This window comes from Periplaneta americana, chromosome 16 (assembly GCF_040183065.1).
Source record: "Periplaneta americana isolate PAMFEO1 chromosome 16, P.americana_PAMFEO1_priV1, whole genome shotgun sequence".
NCBI classification, from domain to species: Eukaryota; Metazoa; Arthropoda; class Insecta; order Blattodea; family Blattidae; genus Periplaneta; species Periplaneta americana.
In genome coordinates this window covers 157,833,994-157,853,292 of record NC_091132.1, presented here as the reverse complement: position 1 = coordinate 157,853,292, position 19,299 = coordinate 157,833,994, and the positions used below count along the sequence as shown (strand labels likewise).

At 34.7% G+C, this 19,299-nt stretch overlaps 2 protein-coding genes across 3 annotated transcripts in view; both read left to right on the top strand.

The window, feature by feature from the left end:
* LOC138691562 (gastrula zinc finger protein XlCGF57.1-like) overlaps positions 1-16,198 on the top strand; it is a 449,766-nt gene extending 433,568 nt beyond the window's left edge. Inside the window, exons 5-9 of one of the 2 annotated variants that reach the window (XM_069813642.1) lie at positions 1,074-1,780; positions 7,343-7,408; positions 8,983-9,122; positions 10,686-10,768; positions 14,391-16,198. In XM_069813642.1, coding sequence (XP_069669743.1) covers positions 1,074-1,780; positions 7,343-7,380 — 745 coding nt within the window. In that variant the 3' untranslated portion in view covers positions 7,381-7,408; positions 8,983-9,122; positions 10,686-10,768; positions 14,391-16,198. Of the gene's footprint in view, positions 1-1,073; positions 3,512-7,342; positions 7,409-8,982; positions 9,123-10,685; positions 10,769-14,390 lie in introns of those variants that run through there. The other variant, XM_069813640.1, reaches the window with a different exon arrangement.
* The window catches only part of LOC138691564 (zinc finger protein 678-like), a 225,026-nt gene that overhangs the window by 100,180 nt on the left and 105,547 nt on the right, over positions 1-19,299 (top strand). The gene's annotated exons all lie outside the window — the stretch shown is intronic.

Sequence of the window (19,299 nt, the reverse complement as noted above, 5' to 3'; positions counted from 1 at the left end):
GCAATGATCGGTCTCGCCCTCTGTTTACACAGTTTTGAAGAAGGGATGACAAAACTCGCGCAATTATTCTTTAAAACATTTTACTTATTTTTTGATATTATTAAATAAACTTTGAGACACAAAATTAACACATAACTCACTTTGAACTTCAAAATAATGGCTTTTCCTCGTCAGAAGAAGTTTCCTGTGCGTTCTGAAAGGAACGTCAAAACAATTCTGCGAAATATACTTCACAAAATTTTCAATTGATTCCATAATACAATTTACACCTGTACATTATTGTCGGAAAATGTGTTAGCTGCAGACACTTAAGTTACTTGAAGCGCACCTATTGTTATTTCAACAATGTGCTTTAGTGATCGGATTGCTGTAAAGGGTACCCATTGTTGCCCTGATAATTGCCAATATAATGGCTGAATAAACAGTTATAGTTCTGTTCTTATTCTTTTTCATGTTTTTATAACATTATATTTTAGAGATTAAAAAGTAAATAATTTCACATCAGGAATTGGCGGAACCCCTAAAAGTTGCTTACGGAACCTCAGCGTTCCGGGGAACACACTTTGACAAACGCTGCTCAAGACAAACCTAACCTCTCGTGAGATTACTGTTGGTAATACTTACTACGAACTGGACTCAGAATTGTTCCAGTGCCAAATTTTGAACTGACTAACTTAACAAAGTATAAACAATTTACATATCAGAATAATAATGGATAGACAAAGTTATAGCTCATTTCCAAACCCAATTTCAAAATAATCGCAAAATTTAGTATGCTTGTGTCGTAAAAAAAATAAACGTAAAGCAGGTGACTTTGAGCACAGATGTTTGTTAAAACTCAATGTACCTAAGATTTCACAAACGTTGTGTAATCCTTATGAAATTTGTACACATTAAGACCAAATTGTTGGGAATTTTTATACTTTCAACATTACTCATAAATTATTTACAAGAATGAATCTCAAATGGCAATGTACCTCCTGGTGAAATTGATTTGCTTTGAATTGAATATTCCTTAATTGGATGTATATTTGTTGTGACTATTTCAAAGACTGATAGTATATTTACTTCAGGATTGCAGCTACCAATGAGGGAACTGTGTCATCAGAAGAATTTGAAGAGAACGGGACTTCGTGTGAGATTCCCAAGATTTCAGGTTGCTCGGGAAAACCTGTGTGGACTCACTGCGTTGAAGAGCAATTGGAATTTGAATTCCCTAAAATATCTTCCTCGAATTCGGCAAAACTGAACACGAAATCATTGAATTGCGAATTTTGTGGTAAGTGTTTCACGGATTCGGTCAACCTAAGAATACATGATCGCGTGCACACAGGCGAGAAGCGTTTCAAGTGTGATATTTGTTTTAAAAGTTTCACGTATTCTCGTAACATAAGAAGACATAGACACATGCACAGTGGTGAGAAACCATTCAAATGTGATCATGGTGGCAAGTCTTTCTTGCATTCGAATAGCCTGACAAAGCATAAACTCTTGCACACTGACGACTTTCCTTTCAACTGCGATGTGTGCGGTAAGTGTTTCTCGGTATCGGGGGACCTGAAAAAGCATAAGCGCCGACATACTGGCGAGAAGCCTTTCATGTGTGATGTTTGTGGAAAAAGTTTCTCGTTTTCGAGTAGCCGAACAAGACATGAACGCATGCACAGAGGTGAGAAACCGTTCAAATGTGGTTGTGGTAAGGGTTTCTCGTGTTCGAGTAACCTAAGAACTCATGAATACTTGCACACAAACGAGAAACCGTTTAAATGTGATGTTTGTGGTAAGTGTTTCTCCTTGTCGAGGGACCTAAAAAAGCATGAACGCCAACACACAAATGAGAAGTCTTTTAAATGTGATGTTTGTGGTAAGTGCTTCTCGAATTCGGGTAACCTAAATAGACACAAACGCCTGCACACAGGGGAGAAACCATTCAAGTGCGATATTTGTGGTAAGTGTTTCTCGGATTCGAGTTGCCTAAGACCTCATATATACTTGCACACAAACGAGTAACCGTACAAATGTGATGTTTGTGGTAAGTGTTTCTCGTGTTCGAGTAACTTAAGAACTCATGAATACTTGCACGCAAACGATAAACCGTTCAAATGTGATGTTTGTGGTAAATGTTTCTCCGTGTCGAGGGACCTAAAGAAGCATGATCGCCAACACACAGATAAATCTTTCAAATGTGATGTTTGTGGTAAGTGTTTCTCGAGCACGGGTAGCCAAAGGAGACATAAACGCCTGCACACAGGCGAGAAACCGTTCAAGTGCGATGTTTGTAGTAAGTGTTTCTCGGATTCGAGTAGCCTAAGAAAACATGAACACCGGCACACAGGCGAGGAACCTTTCAAATGCGCCTAAAATTCAATGAACTCCGCCAAAGAGACGGGAAATATTTTTAATGCCGTGTTCGTGTTGAGTGCCTCGATGAGCCGAATAGTCTGAATAGGCACGATCTCTTGCACATATCCGACACTTTCTAAATCTGTTTCGCTGCTAGGCATAACTTAAGTACTCGTGTACTGCAGGATATGAGCAACAAACGTTTCTAATGCGGTTTTTGTGGTAAGTGTTCTCGAGGTCTTGTAGGTTAGCAACTTATGAACGCGAGGTGACTCAATTCCGATAGCTGTGATACGAGTTTCTTTTTAAAGATTATTTAAAGAATGTTTTCAAAAATATTGACGAAAATATGTGGTAATGCGATGAATGTGGGACATGTTCCTCTCACTCTTGTAACTTGAAACTTCATGGACGCTAGAACACAGTAGGAAAACTTTAGGCGTGGTCCACAATAAACCTGGAACGGAAACAAAAACCAGAAAGTTTATACAGTTAAAATACATACCTTAAAGTTGAGCATTCACAACTAAGGATTAAGTTGATACATACGTTGAAATTGATTCTATCTGTTGCCATCCTAAAGCTATTTTCTTGTATTTCTTGTCGCATATGGGGCCGAGACATACATCTTCTACATCGTGTCTAACTAATTCAGGAGTTCAGTAGAATCATTGTCATTATAATTCTACGTGTCTCTGACCAGACTACCACGTGATTTGAATTCTTAAGTATTCTGTGTCATAAATTTTGTACCTGATTAACCAACTTTTGTTTATGTTAACTTGCTTGTATTCGTGAAAGAACGCCATTGGTGAATTATGCACAAGTAACATCACAATATGTTATATCGACTTTAATATCATTATTGACATACTTATTGATATGCATTGTCTTTTGTGTGCTTGGTTTATGGTAAATCAAAAAGAACTTTTGTAGTCATACACTGCAGTTGTAAAAAATGATATTAAGGTAACCATAATTTTACTTTTTTTTTCATGTTATTCCTTATGTGTACTCATTCATGGCCATGAAAATTGTGATGAAATATCAAACAGGGTGAAATGAGGCTTTGTGCCGTCAGACTACGAAATGTCACAGGTTATGTGAACTATACTGTACTATGTCTAATGAATGGAAGAAAATGAATAAATATCAATATGGAAACAGATTATTTCCTTCAACTCTTACATATAGAAACTAATCGTACATTATTCTATGAAGAATAAGTTTTTCGTAAAATAATGAAAATTGGAAATCACTTCTACCTTTTTATGCCAATCAATATTCTGTCAAATGGCTTAAGTTTGAAATAATTATGTATCATTATTTTGTAAAAAGGCCTATTTTCATCCTTTAGATAAATAATCCATCATATCTAACAAGTCCCTCTCTTTCCAGCTGCAGTTGCACTTATGCTTGCGGTTTTCGTTTTCTACAAAATACGGTCATGACTTAAGAAACAAAGATCTGAAAGAAGGTATTTTTGGCCATCTTCACCAATAAATCTCTTAGCTATGAGGTAAACCCATAAGAACAATAGCAATCTGTTCCGTACATTTTGATTACACACCAACTTTATTAACCATTTCTGAAATCTATCAAATGTACAATTTCTTGTTTTAAAGGAAACCTTATTCACTCAGGATTCTTAATTCTAATATGAACGAAATGAATAATTTGTGTGTATTCTTTAACTGACATACGAATTTATTTTCCGAGGAGACTCCATAGAAACTTCTCCTGTCTTCCTCTTTTTTTCATTGCATTACAAGCATTATCACTCATGGTGTAACATTATCATGATACAGTAAACTGTAATGTTTACAAAATCTTGAGGCATTCAATGAGAGCATTGATTGGTAATGGCATAATCCATTATATCTGGAAACAGTGATGTTTGTAGCTACGTCTTTGGATTAGATTTCAGATTACTTTTAGTTGCCGTTTTATTTCGCCATTCTGTATTAAACTACTTCTTTTATAGCACTCGTTAAGGCAAAAGGAGAAATCAATTTTTTTTGTCACTTTGTGCATTACATACTTAAGCTATTGAAGTGATCCTATTTGACAAGTCTTGTTATGTTGGGGAAGCAACAAATTCACGATATTTTCTTTCAAATACACAAAAATACGCCACTGTACTGAAATATGCTAATGTGACAAATCATTCTTAATTGCAGTCTCTTTGACATTAGATGGGACTCAAGAGTTTATGTATATTAGTTTCCAAGTAAGACGGGGTTAAACGTACTGGAAATTGTGTTTTTAAGAATGCTATTACCTCCATATCGGTGTGGTGCTGGTTTTTTTTTTTATTATTTTGTAAAGCATATATACATTAATTTATTACTAGTACACATTTGAATCCTGTAATAAGCAGTTCCAAATGTTGATGTAGCCGAGTTATTACATATATATACATTCTTTTATTTTCTCTGAGTCTTTAAATTGTTTAGTTTATTAATTTTCATATAACCTTATTTTTAACAGTTTTCTTATTATCAAATAAGTTAAGGTTTGAAAAAATAAAATAATATACACTTTTATTGTAAACCTCTTTTGGAAAATAGATCTCAGTTTTGTTTCCAAATCATTTTCATTTAGGAACATAATAAAATTTTAATGGTACAAATCTTTTCATACAGTCGACATCAATGATGAGATGAAGATCAGTAACAAATATTTCAAAGAGCCATCCAAGTGAACGGAGTTTCCAAACATAAAAGAGGACTATTTTTATACTGACTATTCAAGATCATATCATTTACAAGATATTGCAGAGCTTTTTCAAAGAAAAGCGTTGCACTAGACTGAAACTTGTGTTTATCTCAATCACCCAAGTGCTTAAATACTTTATTGGCTTCACTCCCATAAAATTTATCAATTTGCTCATTCTCAAGCTCAGATATCGAGTTTTACATCACAGCATGCAACTCAGTCGATGTAAATGTCTTGTGTTCGAGCTGTTAAATAATTCTGTGATGCACTTTGTAGATTGTGAAGGAACCAGAAAATGCACAAATGAACTGAATAATCGCCATCGCCATTTTCACTAAAATCACACCACAACAAACTGCTGCTCTCTTCTTCCCTTTGAGATAAGAAGTACGACTTCATAGCCTTTCAATTGAAAAAGACGCGTTCATCAATCACAGGGTACAATTAAAGACATCGCGTTGGTACTTGCCTCAAAAGTGTTTTATAACTTACTTCATGTGAACAAAGTCGAAAAAAAGTTTTAATTCGTTTGTTTTTGCAGAAGATGAAAATTCATTACATACCTTTATGACAAAATTGCCTCGGAATGAAAACATTTGAAAACTGTTACAGAAGATATGGAACAATTATTTAAAATACGGCAGATGGAATTCGCCATTAATATGTTCTGGTTAACTGCCAACAACTTCTGATACACAGAAACATTTTTTCCATAATTATATGCAGGATTAAGAACCATATACAATGCGACTTGGGTTAATTCTAAACATTTTCTATTTAAAATTGTTGAGATGTATTTGGGGATTACTTGAATGGACTTATTTTCGTCTTGACAGAAGAATAAAACGCCGCGACTAACCCCAGTTTTGGGGTTACAGTATTCAATAGATACCACTACAGGGAAAATGTTTTATCTCCGAGACGTAGATGGGAAGATAATATTAAAATGGATTTGAGGGAGGTGAGATATGATGATAGAGGCTGGATTAATCTTGCTTAGGATAGAGACCAATGGCGGGCTTATGTGAGGGCGGCAATGAACCTCCGGGTTCCTTAAAAGCCAGTAAGTAAGTAAGTAAGTAAACTAATAAACTACTAAAGGAACGATAACTCTTTTTTCGTTTCCTGAATGAGTCATTCCCAAATATGTGGCCCCAAAACAGTCCCAACGACACTGACATCTTTCTTGCGCACACTCGATATTTCCCAAGCAATTTTTGGAATGAGGTGTGTGTTCTGGATTATTTGGACAATCTTGAGTATTGTAACTTACACTGAGGACAAGATCATGGTAACCCGAAATAACTTATGCTACACAAGATTTCTTTCGATTCTTTCTTTATACAAAATTTGAACATCATATGAAACTGCCTAATATTTGTGAAACCACCTGTTGGCCTAATATGTTTTCTTCAACGACAAGGTTGGAATTTTGAAGTAAGAGGGGAAGGTTGCAGTCCGTGTTCTGGAGTTTTGTGATAACTATGTATTTATTATTTATGTCATTTTGTAGCTAAGTCTAATGTTGAACTTATCTGGTTTTATAGGTGACATCTTAAAACGAAATTGCAGATTACACCTTATTCTAAATGGTTGCCAAGCTACACATTCCCGCAGTGTAGGTCTTTGATATTATGCTTAGGGACACGAATTCATTTGTTTTGCTTTTTGTCTGTGTAAAACTCTCAATCATTTTGCTGTTTCAATTCATGAGTCAAACATAGAAAAGGAGAATAGCGGTGTTAGAGACAGGGAGGTAGCGATGTTTGAGATTTTTTTTTTCTGCGGTAGTTCAATGAAAGAAAAGTAGGCTGTGCTGATTTTTTTTTTTTTTACAGTTTCCCATCATATACAAGATATTTCTAGCTATCGAATGCAGTCAACCAAAACATATTATGTGCGGACTAGAGAACAATCCAAAGTTTTTTTTTTTAAACGCAAATACTGTTGCTAATCTAACATAATGAATAATATATGCTACAATATAATGTACAGTTGTATAATATATGCATTAATGGCCGAAATATTAAAAAACTTATGCAGAGTTAACTTTGAGTATTCATCATCTCAGACGTTAATAACATGCATAACAAACGTTTTTACATGAAAATATGCATTTGCGTATAAATCCTGGCCTTATTCATCCTAATGGAAATCACATGCAGTGGGTTGTGATCAGACTGTGGCATACGAACACGTACAGACCAACTTGTAAAGTTAGAAGTTGTCGTCTAACACTCTGTAATAAACTACTCATTTAAGACTTCTCTTTGTACTGCAGGAACGGACTGGTGTGCCTGGTATAAAGGAGGAATATGAGGACCACAGACAAGATCTCACATCTGAGGTAAAATTTGAGAAGGATCCGGAGACAATTTCGTTTCCTGTGGTGAAACGTGAACGAGAGATGAGTGCAGCACAAAGAAAGCACTGTGTATTCTTCTTCCAGTGTTTATCTTGTGTGTTCATCGTAATGGACACTGCCTTTTTACAACAGTACTTGCAGCGCCTTTTAGTCTGTGATTGTGGCAAAACGAAATTGCTCGTTATACTTACTCGTAATGGTTGCCATAGCTACACATTCCCACAGTGTATTTTCGCAGTCTATTATATACAGTCACGGCTCTCATTATGTAATAAATATGCATCCATAGATAGTTGCTAACCACTAGGATCGCTACTATCACCTCATTACAGACAATGCGAAATATTACCTGCACAGTCTATTGATCCTAGCAACGTCACAACTCAAGCTCCGTGACTGTATATACTAGACTGTGGGATTATTTTGATAATAATGTTTTGTACTTGACTTGATTTATTTTTGTTTTCTCTATGTTTTTATCTAAAATTCTGGATGCGTTTTACGGTTTTCAAATGATTATTGATTATTCCGTATATATATATATATATATATATATATATATATATATATATAAGTGAATAAATATTATCACCCTGTCTTCATTTGTATTTTGAGAAATTGTTTTTAAGTATTTAGATGTCTGGGATACGTCTTTTCTAGTACATTATGCTGCCAATATATATAGAAAAAGTAATTTCTAACTTTAGAGTAAATTGTAGGACTTACTAGGTTGAATTCCAGAAGGTGCTCTAAATTTTGCAAAAATGTTCTGATGCATACAGACACGTACATATATCAGTATATTGTTTATTTTACGTACGTTTTTCTGTGAATGAAGTGTATTCAATTTTGTTATAGATAGAGAAACGTAAAGTTAAAAACTTCAATTGACAAATCTTGAAATTATTATAAATAGAAATAAAGATATTTAATTTTCCTCACCCATACATGTCGAAAGGATATTGTGAAATGCTTGTTGTCGAAGTGTGCGGTGGCTCAGTGGTATAATGTTTCAGTACTTGCAGGTACGAAACAAAATGCTGCTAGTGTGCTAACTCAGAATAAGCGAACTTTATTAAAGGAGAGTAGGGGTGTTGGAATCGTGTAGGTAGGGATGTTAAGGAATATGTGTTTTTGTGCAGCAGTTCAATGGACCAAAGCAGGCAGTGATGTTTTATCATAGTTTCCCCTTCATAGATAAATATTTTCTATCCATCCAGTACAGCCAACAATATTCTTATTGTATTATTTAATTTTTTTGCAAAAGAATTCTAATTTTGGGTTTAATCCAACACAATCTTGAAATTCTGCTAAGATATATGCGCAATAGTATATTATATGCAGGAATTGCCGAAATATGCACGATATTCTTTTCATAACATGTCTAAAAGATGTTTCAGCATGAAAAATTTGCATTTGTGTATGAATCCTTACCCCATTCCTCATAATGTCAAGCTGTTTGATGCAGATATATAGAGAGCAGCTTGTAATGTTAGTAGTCGTCTTCTAACACTGTGTAATAAATTGCTCATTTGAAACTTCTCTTTGTACTGCAGGAACGGAATATCTTGGATCACCATGTGACTGATATAAAAGAGGAATATATATGAACCAGAGCCCTGATCTCATATCAGAGATAAAATTTGAGGAAGATCCGGTTCCTATTTCATTCCCTGTGGTGAAACGTGAATCAGAGGTGAGTGGAGCATGAGGAATGCACTGTATTCTACTTCCAATATTTGTCTCTTATTTTGATTGTCCTAGACAATACCTCTTTGCAACATGATTTGCTGTGGCTTTTATTTTATGATAGAGAAAAAACACTTATCACTATTTAGTGTTGCAAGATATATAATTTTGCAGAGAACTAATGCTCCCTTTCATTTTTTCACCTTTCTATTTTTAAGTATTTACGAATTTGCAATGTATCTTTTGTAGAATATTCTGTTATGCATGAGAGAAGACATTTTGTAACTTTTATTATAAATTATATAGCTGTTTTTGGATATATTGTAGAATAGGTTCTAAATTTTGCAAAATGTTGTGATATATACATGCAGGTACAACATGCAGGAAACTGTTTATTTTATTTACTCTTATTTTGTCAGAATAATGCATTTAATTTTAATACAGGTAAAATTACAAACTCCATTTTGCCAATTTTAAAATCAGTAGAAATAAACAATGCATTTGAATTTATTTCAGTTCTTATGACTAGACCCCAACTTAATCAAAATTGTCGGGATATTTATGAAGTTTACAAAATTGTTCAACGAATTTTCTAACCAATTTTTTCTGTACAATGTAATGATCAGTATTGCCATAGCAAAGGATCTTTGAGTACAGGATTGTATGCTTCATGAATTTGCCTGACAAGTATTATGGAGCGAAAGTGGGGAAAAATATAATGAGCACAGAAGTACTATCGAAAGCAAATTGAACTGGATCAATATATACCTGGTAATGTAAAAGTTTAAGACTTATATTGACTTAGTATTAGACATTGTCAGAGAAATGAGGATTGTACCAATTCGTTGAAAAGTGTGGAGTTACAATTACCATGCCTGATAGTGAAAGTAGCAAAATCGGTGTCCAGGCACTGATTGGGACTAGTTACCTGTTTGAAGGTTTTTTCAGGTTTTATCCCTTAATCCATTGAGAGAAAATGCTGGTTAAGTTTCGGTGCTGAACCCTAGACACATTTTGCTGTCTTCACTGGGACACTGGATAACCATTGAAGTTGTTAAAATGTTGTAAGATAAACCACTTAAAAAATTCACCAAATTCGTGACTAGATATTGAATTATTCGCTCATAGTTAATGTCTGCTGTTATAAGTAATTACATAGTTACATCTATAACAGCCATGTTCCACCAGTGTGCCGTGGCATACTCAAACGACCCACTGTTGTGCGGCAGAATATGAATCATGGCGCAAGTCAAAGTGTAGGTGTGCAAGCAGCAGAGGAGAGAATGACTTATGCGCATCTAGACTAGGCAGATTAGGGAAGTGCCAACCTTAAAAAAATATTGTATTTTACTTTCTTTTATGAAATTAAAATGTTTCCTGCCTTAGATATCTGATCCAAATATGGAATAATATTGCATCTTTTCGTATCTCCTAAGTATGAAATTAAGAAAATATTCATAAGACCATAAGTTAGGCACCTGCCCCAACAATTGTCATCTATTAGTAAAACTCTACTAGGCCTAATACGAATTTCGATGCGCTTTGTCTTCTATATCTTCAGTATTTTTAGGAGGAGTAGAGTGACTTGGACACAGTTGAGGAGAAGCCAAGGATGGAACTAATAGGAGAGGACAACGGGAGTTTAATGGTAAGGTGAGTATGGTGTGCGTACTTTAATGTAGAGAGTTCATTATGTTTGAAGTTTCAGTTTACTTCACTGTCTAGAAGCACCTTCAGAAGAACTACCTGAATCATCCAGCAATAATCACTCATCACATTCACACTCCACTACCCTTGGTATCTCATTTCCATAAGCATTGTTCAAGCTTTTCTTCAAGTTTTTCACTATAAGTGCCTAGATTGTTAGGCAAATAATGTAGATGGACATGCAAGAAGTGATCCCTCACAATCATATTGCAAGATCTTGAAACTCTTTATCTTAATTAACACAATTTCATTAAAATTTGGATCTTTGTAATTCCCACGGAAATAATGAAGTACCATTATGAGTCCATTACAAGTATTTTTCTGCGAACCGCTCATCACATTTACAAAGTCATTGGGTAACATTAATTTGGCTATCTTATTTATTTCTGCTTGTTCTTGTTCCTATCCCGTATTAACCCTAGTGGCCTGTTATGTTCTCACTCCTTCGTTTCAGCAGATGGCCCAACTGTCTCACTCACACAAGAAACAGTTTGGCGTTGTTATTAAATAATGCAGAGTTTTTAGGTATAAAGCCATTATCTCTCTTGCTCTCCAAAATTTCTCACACACGGTGAGTTTAGAGCAGTGCTGTCACGAAATCAGCACGGCAACTTATGATTTTCAAGTTACGGGATAGCCGCTTGCTTCCCTGTAAAAGACTGCATATAGCTGTACGACTACCCATTGTTGAGTCATGGATGTAGAAAACGTTGCAAGTAAGTGAGAAATTGTAGTTGTAGGGAAAATCACAATCATATAAATGGGACAGTTTATGTTGCTAGTGCCTGAGATGTGTCTTGTATAAAAATATTCAGCAGTAACAATGCGTAATGAAGTTAGAAAATTCTATGAAAGACAAACATATAAATAAGACATAAAGTTTATTTAAAAGTTGAAGTATTTTAGATATTATATAATTATGAGTTTTTTACTATTTCTTTATAAATTAACAGTACTTCTCGTTAATTGATATAGCATTATCTTCTAGGCGAAAATAGTATGCATTGTACTCGAGTTGTTTTCTGTCACGAAACATTGGAAGAAAGAACCACACACTGGTATGTAAATACATCCACATTCTGATCGGGAAATAACGGTTGTCGTTTCTTAACCTTTATATCATTAATTATTTGTTACAATTCCAGTGCGTACTCATAATGTGGAAAAACATTTTCTGGCATTACAAGTGTTAATTTTTGTCACTTGAAGGACCTGCAGCACATGCTTGTTGCTTAATGTTTATTCTTAGATATAACGTTCTCTGTATCAGGTATTGTTATGTTAGCAGTTGTAGTCCTTAAAATTGAACATAATTTTTTATCTGTCTGTCTACTCCTTAAATTAAATTTGTTAAGTTTCACGGAAGGGAAGAAGTGGTTACACCTAAGCAGATATTATTACAGAGGTAAGGTTTGAATGCATGCTATGCTGGTATGAAATTGTACAAGAGCAAGTAAAAGAATGTTATGTTATCGCTGTTTTAGAGAAAAGGGCTGGACAACGCTGTAAATGATTCTGATGTACTTCTTCCTAAAGACTGCACACTGGACAAAGTGATGAAGAATAATTCCCATTTTGTCCGAGTGTTTGTAGGTAGAACTCTTGATAGTAGCTCTATATGACATATAAATTTAAGTGGGATTATTAATAAAAACATACAGTTTTTTGTTTATATATTTGTTCAGTGTTTACTTATATCTGATGTGTTTCTCGTTTCTTTAGGAAGTTGCTCGTGAACAATAATGCATTCAGTAGTAACGTATGCAAGTCTTAAATTTTCTACAGACGTCTCAAATACTTCTTTGAATTGAGACTTTGAATGCTTTTATGTTGTTGAGTACGACTATATTTATCTTTAGGGCAAAGGAAAAAAAATATTTAGGAAGTCCATATTTTTATAATTGTAAATTACATTGTTGCAGACCTTTGAAAGGATTATTACTTGTTTTACGTTTGCAAATAACAAATACCAAATTAGACATAATACCAATACAAATTTTCTAATGACTATTACAATTTTACTACGTTATAGTACCTTTGACCATTAAAACGGTAAGATAGGAAATGTTTCAACTAATCATGGCTGCTAATCGCTACAATTTTATCACTTTCCTAGCATTTGTTTATTTTTATCACTTCCCTAGCATTTGTTCCTTTGGTTGCAACATTTCAAACTGCAGATTCCTTACGGTACTATAAAACATGCTTTGCGATCGTTTCCCGATTAGATAGTGAACTGAAAATGGCGGCTCCGTTCAACCATTTTGGAAAAGCTAACATTAGTGAAATAAAATTTTAGTAAGTCAAAATCTTATTGTATTACAGTGCGTTATTTCTTCTAATCTTTATATACTTTCTTCTAATCCTGTAATAGTAAATTAAATCCCTCTCGAGATTTGATTTTCTCTACATACATCAAGCTCTAGTAAGATTACTGTTGATAATACTTACTACGAAATGGAATCAGTAAAGTTCCAATGGCGCATTTTAAGGTGGCTAACTTAACAGAGTTAAACAATTTATACAGGGTGATTCACGAGGATTTACCTTCCTTTACGGAACTTATTTCTCAAGACATTTTCAGCAAAAAAGTCATATAAACATAGTTCCTACTCTCAATATTTTCAGAGTTACACTAATTTAAAATTGTTAGTAGGCGAATGGCTAATAGAAATAGAGAATGAACCATTCAGAAGTATCATTTCTTTGATTGGCAAGTATTAGGAAGCTGTAAATGTGCTGAGAACTCTTTTTTTGTTTCGTACAAACATCTTTTCTTCTTATTTTAACTATAAAATTACATTATTATTACACACGTATCACAACAATTATTACAAATCACAGCACTTCCACCGACTTAATTATTCGTCCTAATTTCAAGTCTTGCAGATTTCACAACACATTTTGAAAAATGTCGCGTCCGTTTGAGTACACTTGGCCGCACACTTATGAATGGCACTCATCGCTCTACGTAACTGTATATGGCTATCTTTGATTTCCGTAGCGCTCGTGCTGGCTGCTGACTGCATGCTGACCAAGATCACGCGTTTACAGCAATGCGTTCCAATAACGAAACGTAACTCTGTAAATATTGAGAATAAAACTAATGTTTATATGATATTTTTTGCTCAGAATATCTTCAGAAATAAGTTTCGTAAAGGACGGTAAATCATGATGAATCACCCTATATATCACAAGAAGATGGGATAGAAAAAGTTACAGCACATTTGCAATACCGAATTTGAAAATAATCGCAGAATGTAGCACGCTCGTGTCGAGAAAGAAGTAAAGCAGAGGCACAAGTCTTTGGACAGAAATGTATATTAAAACTAAAACCAACTAAGGGTTGATTAACGTTGTGTAATCTTTATAAAAATTTATTGTACAGGTGAAGTCCAAACTGTTGAGAATTTTGATACTTTCATATTAGTCATAAATTATTTACAAGGATGCATATCTCACGACAATATACCTCCTAGTGAAATGGGTTTGTTTTGATATGAATATGCAATAATTGTATGAATATATGTTGCGACTATTATATAGACTGATAGCATGTTTCCTTCAGGATTGCAGCTACCAACGAAAGGACTGTATCAACAGTTTTGGACGGTATTGCACTTGAAGTGAACGAGACTGTGTGTGAGATTGCCAAGAATTTAGGTTCCTCGGGCACACCTGTGCGGATTCGTGAAGATGAGAAGCAGTTGGAATTTGAATTGTCGAAATCATGTTTCTCGAATTTGGCAAAACTGAAGAAGAAAACTTTCAAATGCAATGTTTGTGGTAAGTGTTTTTCAAAGACATATTACCGGTACTTAAAAACTCATGAAAGGACCCACACAAAACAGAAACCTTTCAAATGCGATGTTTATGATAAGTGTTTCTTTGTATTGAGTACCTTAAAAGCCCATCTTGTCCGGCATACAGGCGAGAAACATTTCAAGTGCGGTTTTTGTGGTAAGTGTTTCTCGTCATCAACGCCGCCATACAGACGAGAAATTTTTCAAATGCGATGTTTGTGGTAAGTGTTTCTCGGAGTTGTGTACTCTAAGAAGGCATGAACGTCGGCATACAAGCCGAAAGACGCAAGATTAAGTTCTGTTTGCAGAAATAAACTGTTGAGTATGTGCTCCTATGCAAGAGTGTGTCAGCAAAATAGCACAACCCATTTATAGAGGCAGTGATGTGTAATCCTGCAGTAGTGTCGAGTATGACATTGAAGTTACCGAAATGGAGAACAATTAATTTATTATCGATTTGAACGAAACATTAAAAAATATTAGCAACAGAGGTAGTCCATTGAAGAATAAAAAAATTGCCCACAAAAATATTCACAGAGGGAAGTGCAAAATATAAGCAGAGCATTGGGATATAAAAATTTTGAACGGAAGAAGAATACAGAGTCGTAACAGGATAACGGGGAATAAGTTTTGGACAACGTGGAAAAGCATGTTTCTAATACAACAGATAGATGTTACAGAATTCGAATTTCAACATTGCAGCCTTTCTCTCGGACGATAATGCAAAGTGAAGAACTTTAAATACAGTAGACATATGTTGCAAACCGCCAAAAGGCTGTTATCTATGCATTTTGAATTGGAGGATCAAGGTCAAGCAACGGACTGCATTTGCTACGTGTGATCACCCCAATCCTGATCCATTCTCGTCAACTATATTCAGCTGGGACAGCCGGAATTACCAGTGCTTCAGTTCACGTTTTTCATTTCAGTGACTCGTGCGTGATTTGTACGTGACCTTGATCCCCAGTTCGTTAATAGCAACAGAAGCAGTAGTATTGGGTATTCCACACAGGGAGAAACAGAAATCTCTGCTACAGACCGTTATGAAACTAGTGACATATTTCTACGGGTCACAGGATATCAGTCAAGCTATGCCTGGGGGAACGATTTTGTCCCAGTTAGAGAGGTTGTTTAGATAATGAAAGTAAAACCGTGCTGTTTAATCTGACGAATATGAGCCACCATAACACAATGCTGTTCTTACCTCCAAAACGTGCAGTATACGCCATATGTTTGTAACAGTATGTATGGAAAGACTGTATAATAATTAGAGTAATAAGGGTACAGTAAATTATTTGTGTACTTGTTTGTGTTCTTGAGTTTTGTAATTACGTGTGAGTTTCTCAATGTTTGTTATCCTTAGAATGCTATCGTCATTGAGTGGTACTGTATTTGCTACTATTATTACAAATTGTGTAATAGGTGTAAAAATTGTTTTTGAGCTCTATGTCAGTTTCAGAATGTAATATTTCTTTCCTTCTCTCTTTGTAATTTTATTTGTTTAGGTTGCCTTTTTGTTTCAAATCTTTATTTTAAGAAAATAAGCAAAGGTGAAATATAAAATCACATAGACCTAACTACAAGAAAATTTTTCTCATTGTAATTGTCTTTGGTTTCTTTACTTTCTTTTGTTTTTGTCTTTGTTTCTAATTTTCATTCATATCGAGTAAATTCACAGGACAAAAAAAAAAAATAAATTTACCTACAAGAAAATATTTGTGAATATAATTTAATTGCTTTCCTTATTTTATTTATTTGGTTCCTTTGTTTGTTGATTAATTTTACTTAAATGTAAAGCAACGGACTGTTATGAATCTGGTTATTAGTGGCAGCCCTAGAATGCACCCACCAATCTGCAAACATGTTTGATACAACATATTGTGCTGAGCATTATCGTGCTACTGTGTTTAACTGATCAGCTACATTTCTATTGATAAGGATACGCGAGAGCAGCTCAGGCAGGGAGGAAAACTGTCTCTAATAAGAAAAGTCTGGGAAATTTGGCTTCAAAATTCGATTGGAAATTTATTACTGGATTTTCAGAGTAGGAATTCTCTCCAGCTTCACCTGGAGGTGTTTTGGTCGAATTTCGTACACTTTCTTTCCTGAATATCTGGCTACGTCCCCGTTTTCTGTTTTCTTGCTTCTCTTCCTTCTTTCTCCATTCGTTCGTTTACTACAGTTTAATCTCCATCTCTCGTACTGGATCTTCCATTGATATTTGACCTTGAGCTGCAACTTCATCCCGATACGTATTCAGGATCCTTGTCACTGTCACAGATTTCATCATCAAAGTCTACATTGTTTTCAGCAGTATCATATGAACTTTCATCTATAATTCGCATAATATTGTCAGAATTATCACGTAAGTTTTCATCCTTTGTTACTATGTGAATAAAACACACTTACAACAAAATAAATAAATTGCACTGACAGAAAATTTTCTATTAATATGTAAATCTGATGTTTACATATCATTTTATAACTTGGCTAAGCGTGTAAGTTGCAACCTGCTGTTACGACTGCTAGTCAGCAATTGTCAGATGGAGGCATAGCTAGAAGAAGGAGGGGCACGTTTGGTGTAAAATGTGATGATGGATTGATGACCCATTTATACGTCAAAATTACGTAGGATTAATGTAGTATATGTTAAGGGAATTAAATAGTTACAATATGCTTAACACGTGTTCTTTTAGGAAATTTAGTGACCTCCATCAATATTCCTTTGCAAGAACATTATATAATCGGCAGATGAGATAACTGGTTTGAATAATATTTATACATTATATATTCTGCTTCGCATTATAAAGACAAAAAAAATATTTATCTGCCGTTACATCTCAGTCTAGCCTCGTAATGAGTATAGCTTATAGCTAACGTTTACTAAAGTATTTGATATTCCTGAGAAAGTCAATCAATCACAATTCCCAAGTTGCTGATGAGCTCAAAGGAAAAGTAATGTTATCTGAAGTCTACGCGGAAATAATATATGTTGCATAAAGCAGAAGTTGTTGGACGTCAGAATCGTGAGTGATCTTTATTGTATGGGTTTTATTGCATTCCATGATATTCGTACATAATTTCAGAGCTACAATATGGAACATGTCAAAAGATAAAAAAGAAAACCTTAATAGTACTCCAAAGTGTTAATTCTTAATCAGAGTCCAGTTGAAATATATACAGAAGGGTTTTTACAATATACCAGAACAACCCACGAGGTTAGTATTGATACTTAATGCAAGTAAATATCCATGCATAAAATACATATACTGTACAGATTAGAAGACGTGAGAAATTAGGACTATGTACTCACTGATTCACTTTACAACTTCTTTAGAGTATTAACTTTTTACTAAATTAGGCACTCTTGTAATTTTGCTCTACAGAGAATACAGGAGGAGCAAATAGTCCCACAAAGGAAGCGCAAAAAATATAATTGGATAGAATATAGCCTGAAGGAAGAGAACACATGGAGATGGATGCCACATGGATGTCGTGAGATGCAGACTTCGGAAGAATTGCAGGTGAAGTGTAGAAGAGATACGAGAGACTACAAAATGCCGGGCAGCCTAGACTTACTGGATAATAATATAGAGAAAAGTGGAAAAGATTTTCGCGACCTGTTAGGCCTACTTCAGTGGGAGAAACGGTATTTAATAGATTAAATTTGGATTTTCTTTTTCATTTTTCATATTTCTATTATTTTACCTGTGATAATGAAAGTCTTTCGTATTATAAATTCTGAAGAGTATTACGTATGGGTTACCAGTAACATAAAACTGTGCTAGATTTAACGCTATTTATCTATGCTTTGTGGCTAACACACCAACACATAATTGTATCCCCATCACTTTGACACCTAGAAATCCGTCAGAATCCGTCAAAATTAAAAAAAAAATTAAATAAGACCCATTCAATATACCTATGTACAAATAAAAAAGACGATTTTAACACAACTTATTTAACAATATCGATTAAAATAATAGTGCTTTAACCTCTAACTTGTTTAACGAGGATATCTGAAACGGGGATTCCTTAACATGAGACTGCACGGGAACGGCTGTTCAAAGAAAAAGTAAAATCGTTCAACAATTAAACAGTTAAAAACAACAGCTAAAAAGTCAAAAGGCGATATAGATCGTAATTTGCGCCACAAAATCCATCACCCGTCAAAGCCATTTTTTTTTTCCGGCCGCTAAGTTGAAATTCAGTCACATTTGACGGCAATTCCGTCCCGTTGGCAACACTGCTAACACGACAGCGCATATATGGAGCAGTGAACTATGCCTGAAGAGTTGTGATAGATATCATGCTATGTGGTGCACACAACGAGTTAGAAAGAGAAAGATTCTCTTTCTATCTCGTTGGGTGCACACAAAGATCAATCTGACACGATTTTGCAGCGAGTGTTTCTAGCTCCATGGATATTTTGCTTGATTCTCATTATTATTATCTCTGGAGCAGTCAGATCCTTCGAACATAATCCTCGAAGGTCAGATCTGTTTTGCAGCGTTACCAGTAGCGGCTCGTGGATATTGAATTCAGGGGGGCTGCATACAAAAATAAACCATGCAACTTATCTTATTTAAAGATTAGTACCATGCGCCTTGTCTTGTAGGTTGCAAACCTTTGAACCATCTTCTTATTAAAATCCGATATGTCGTTTAACATAGT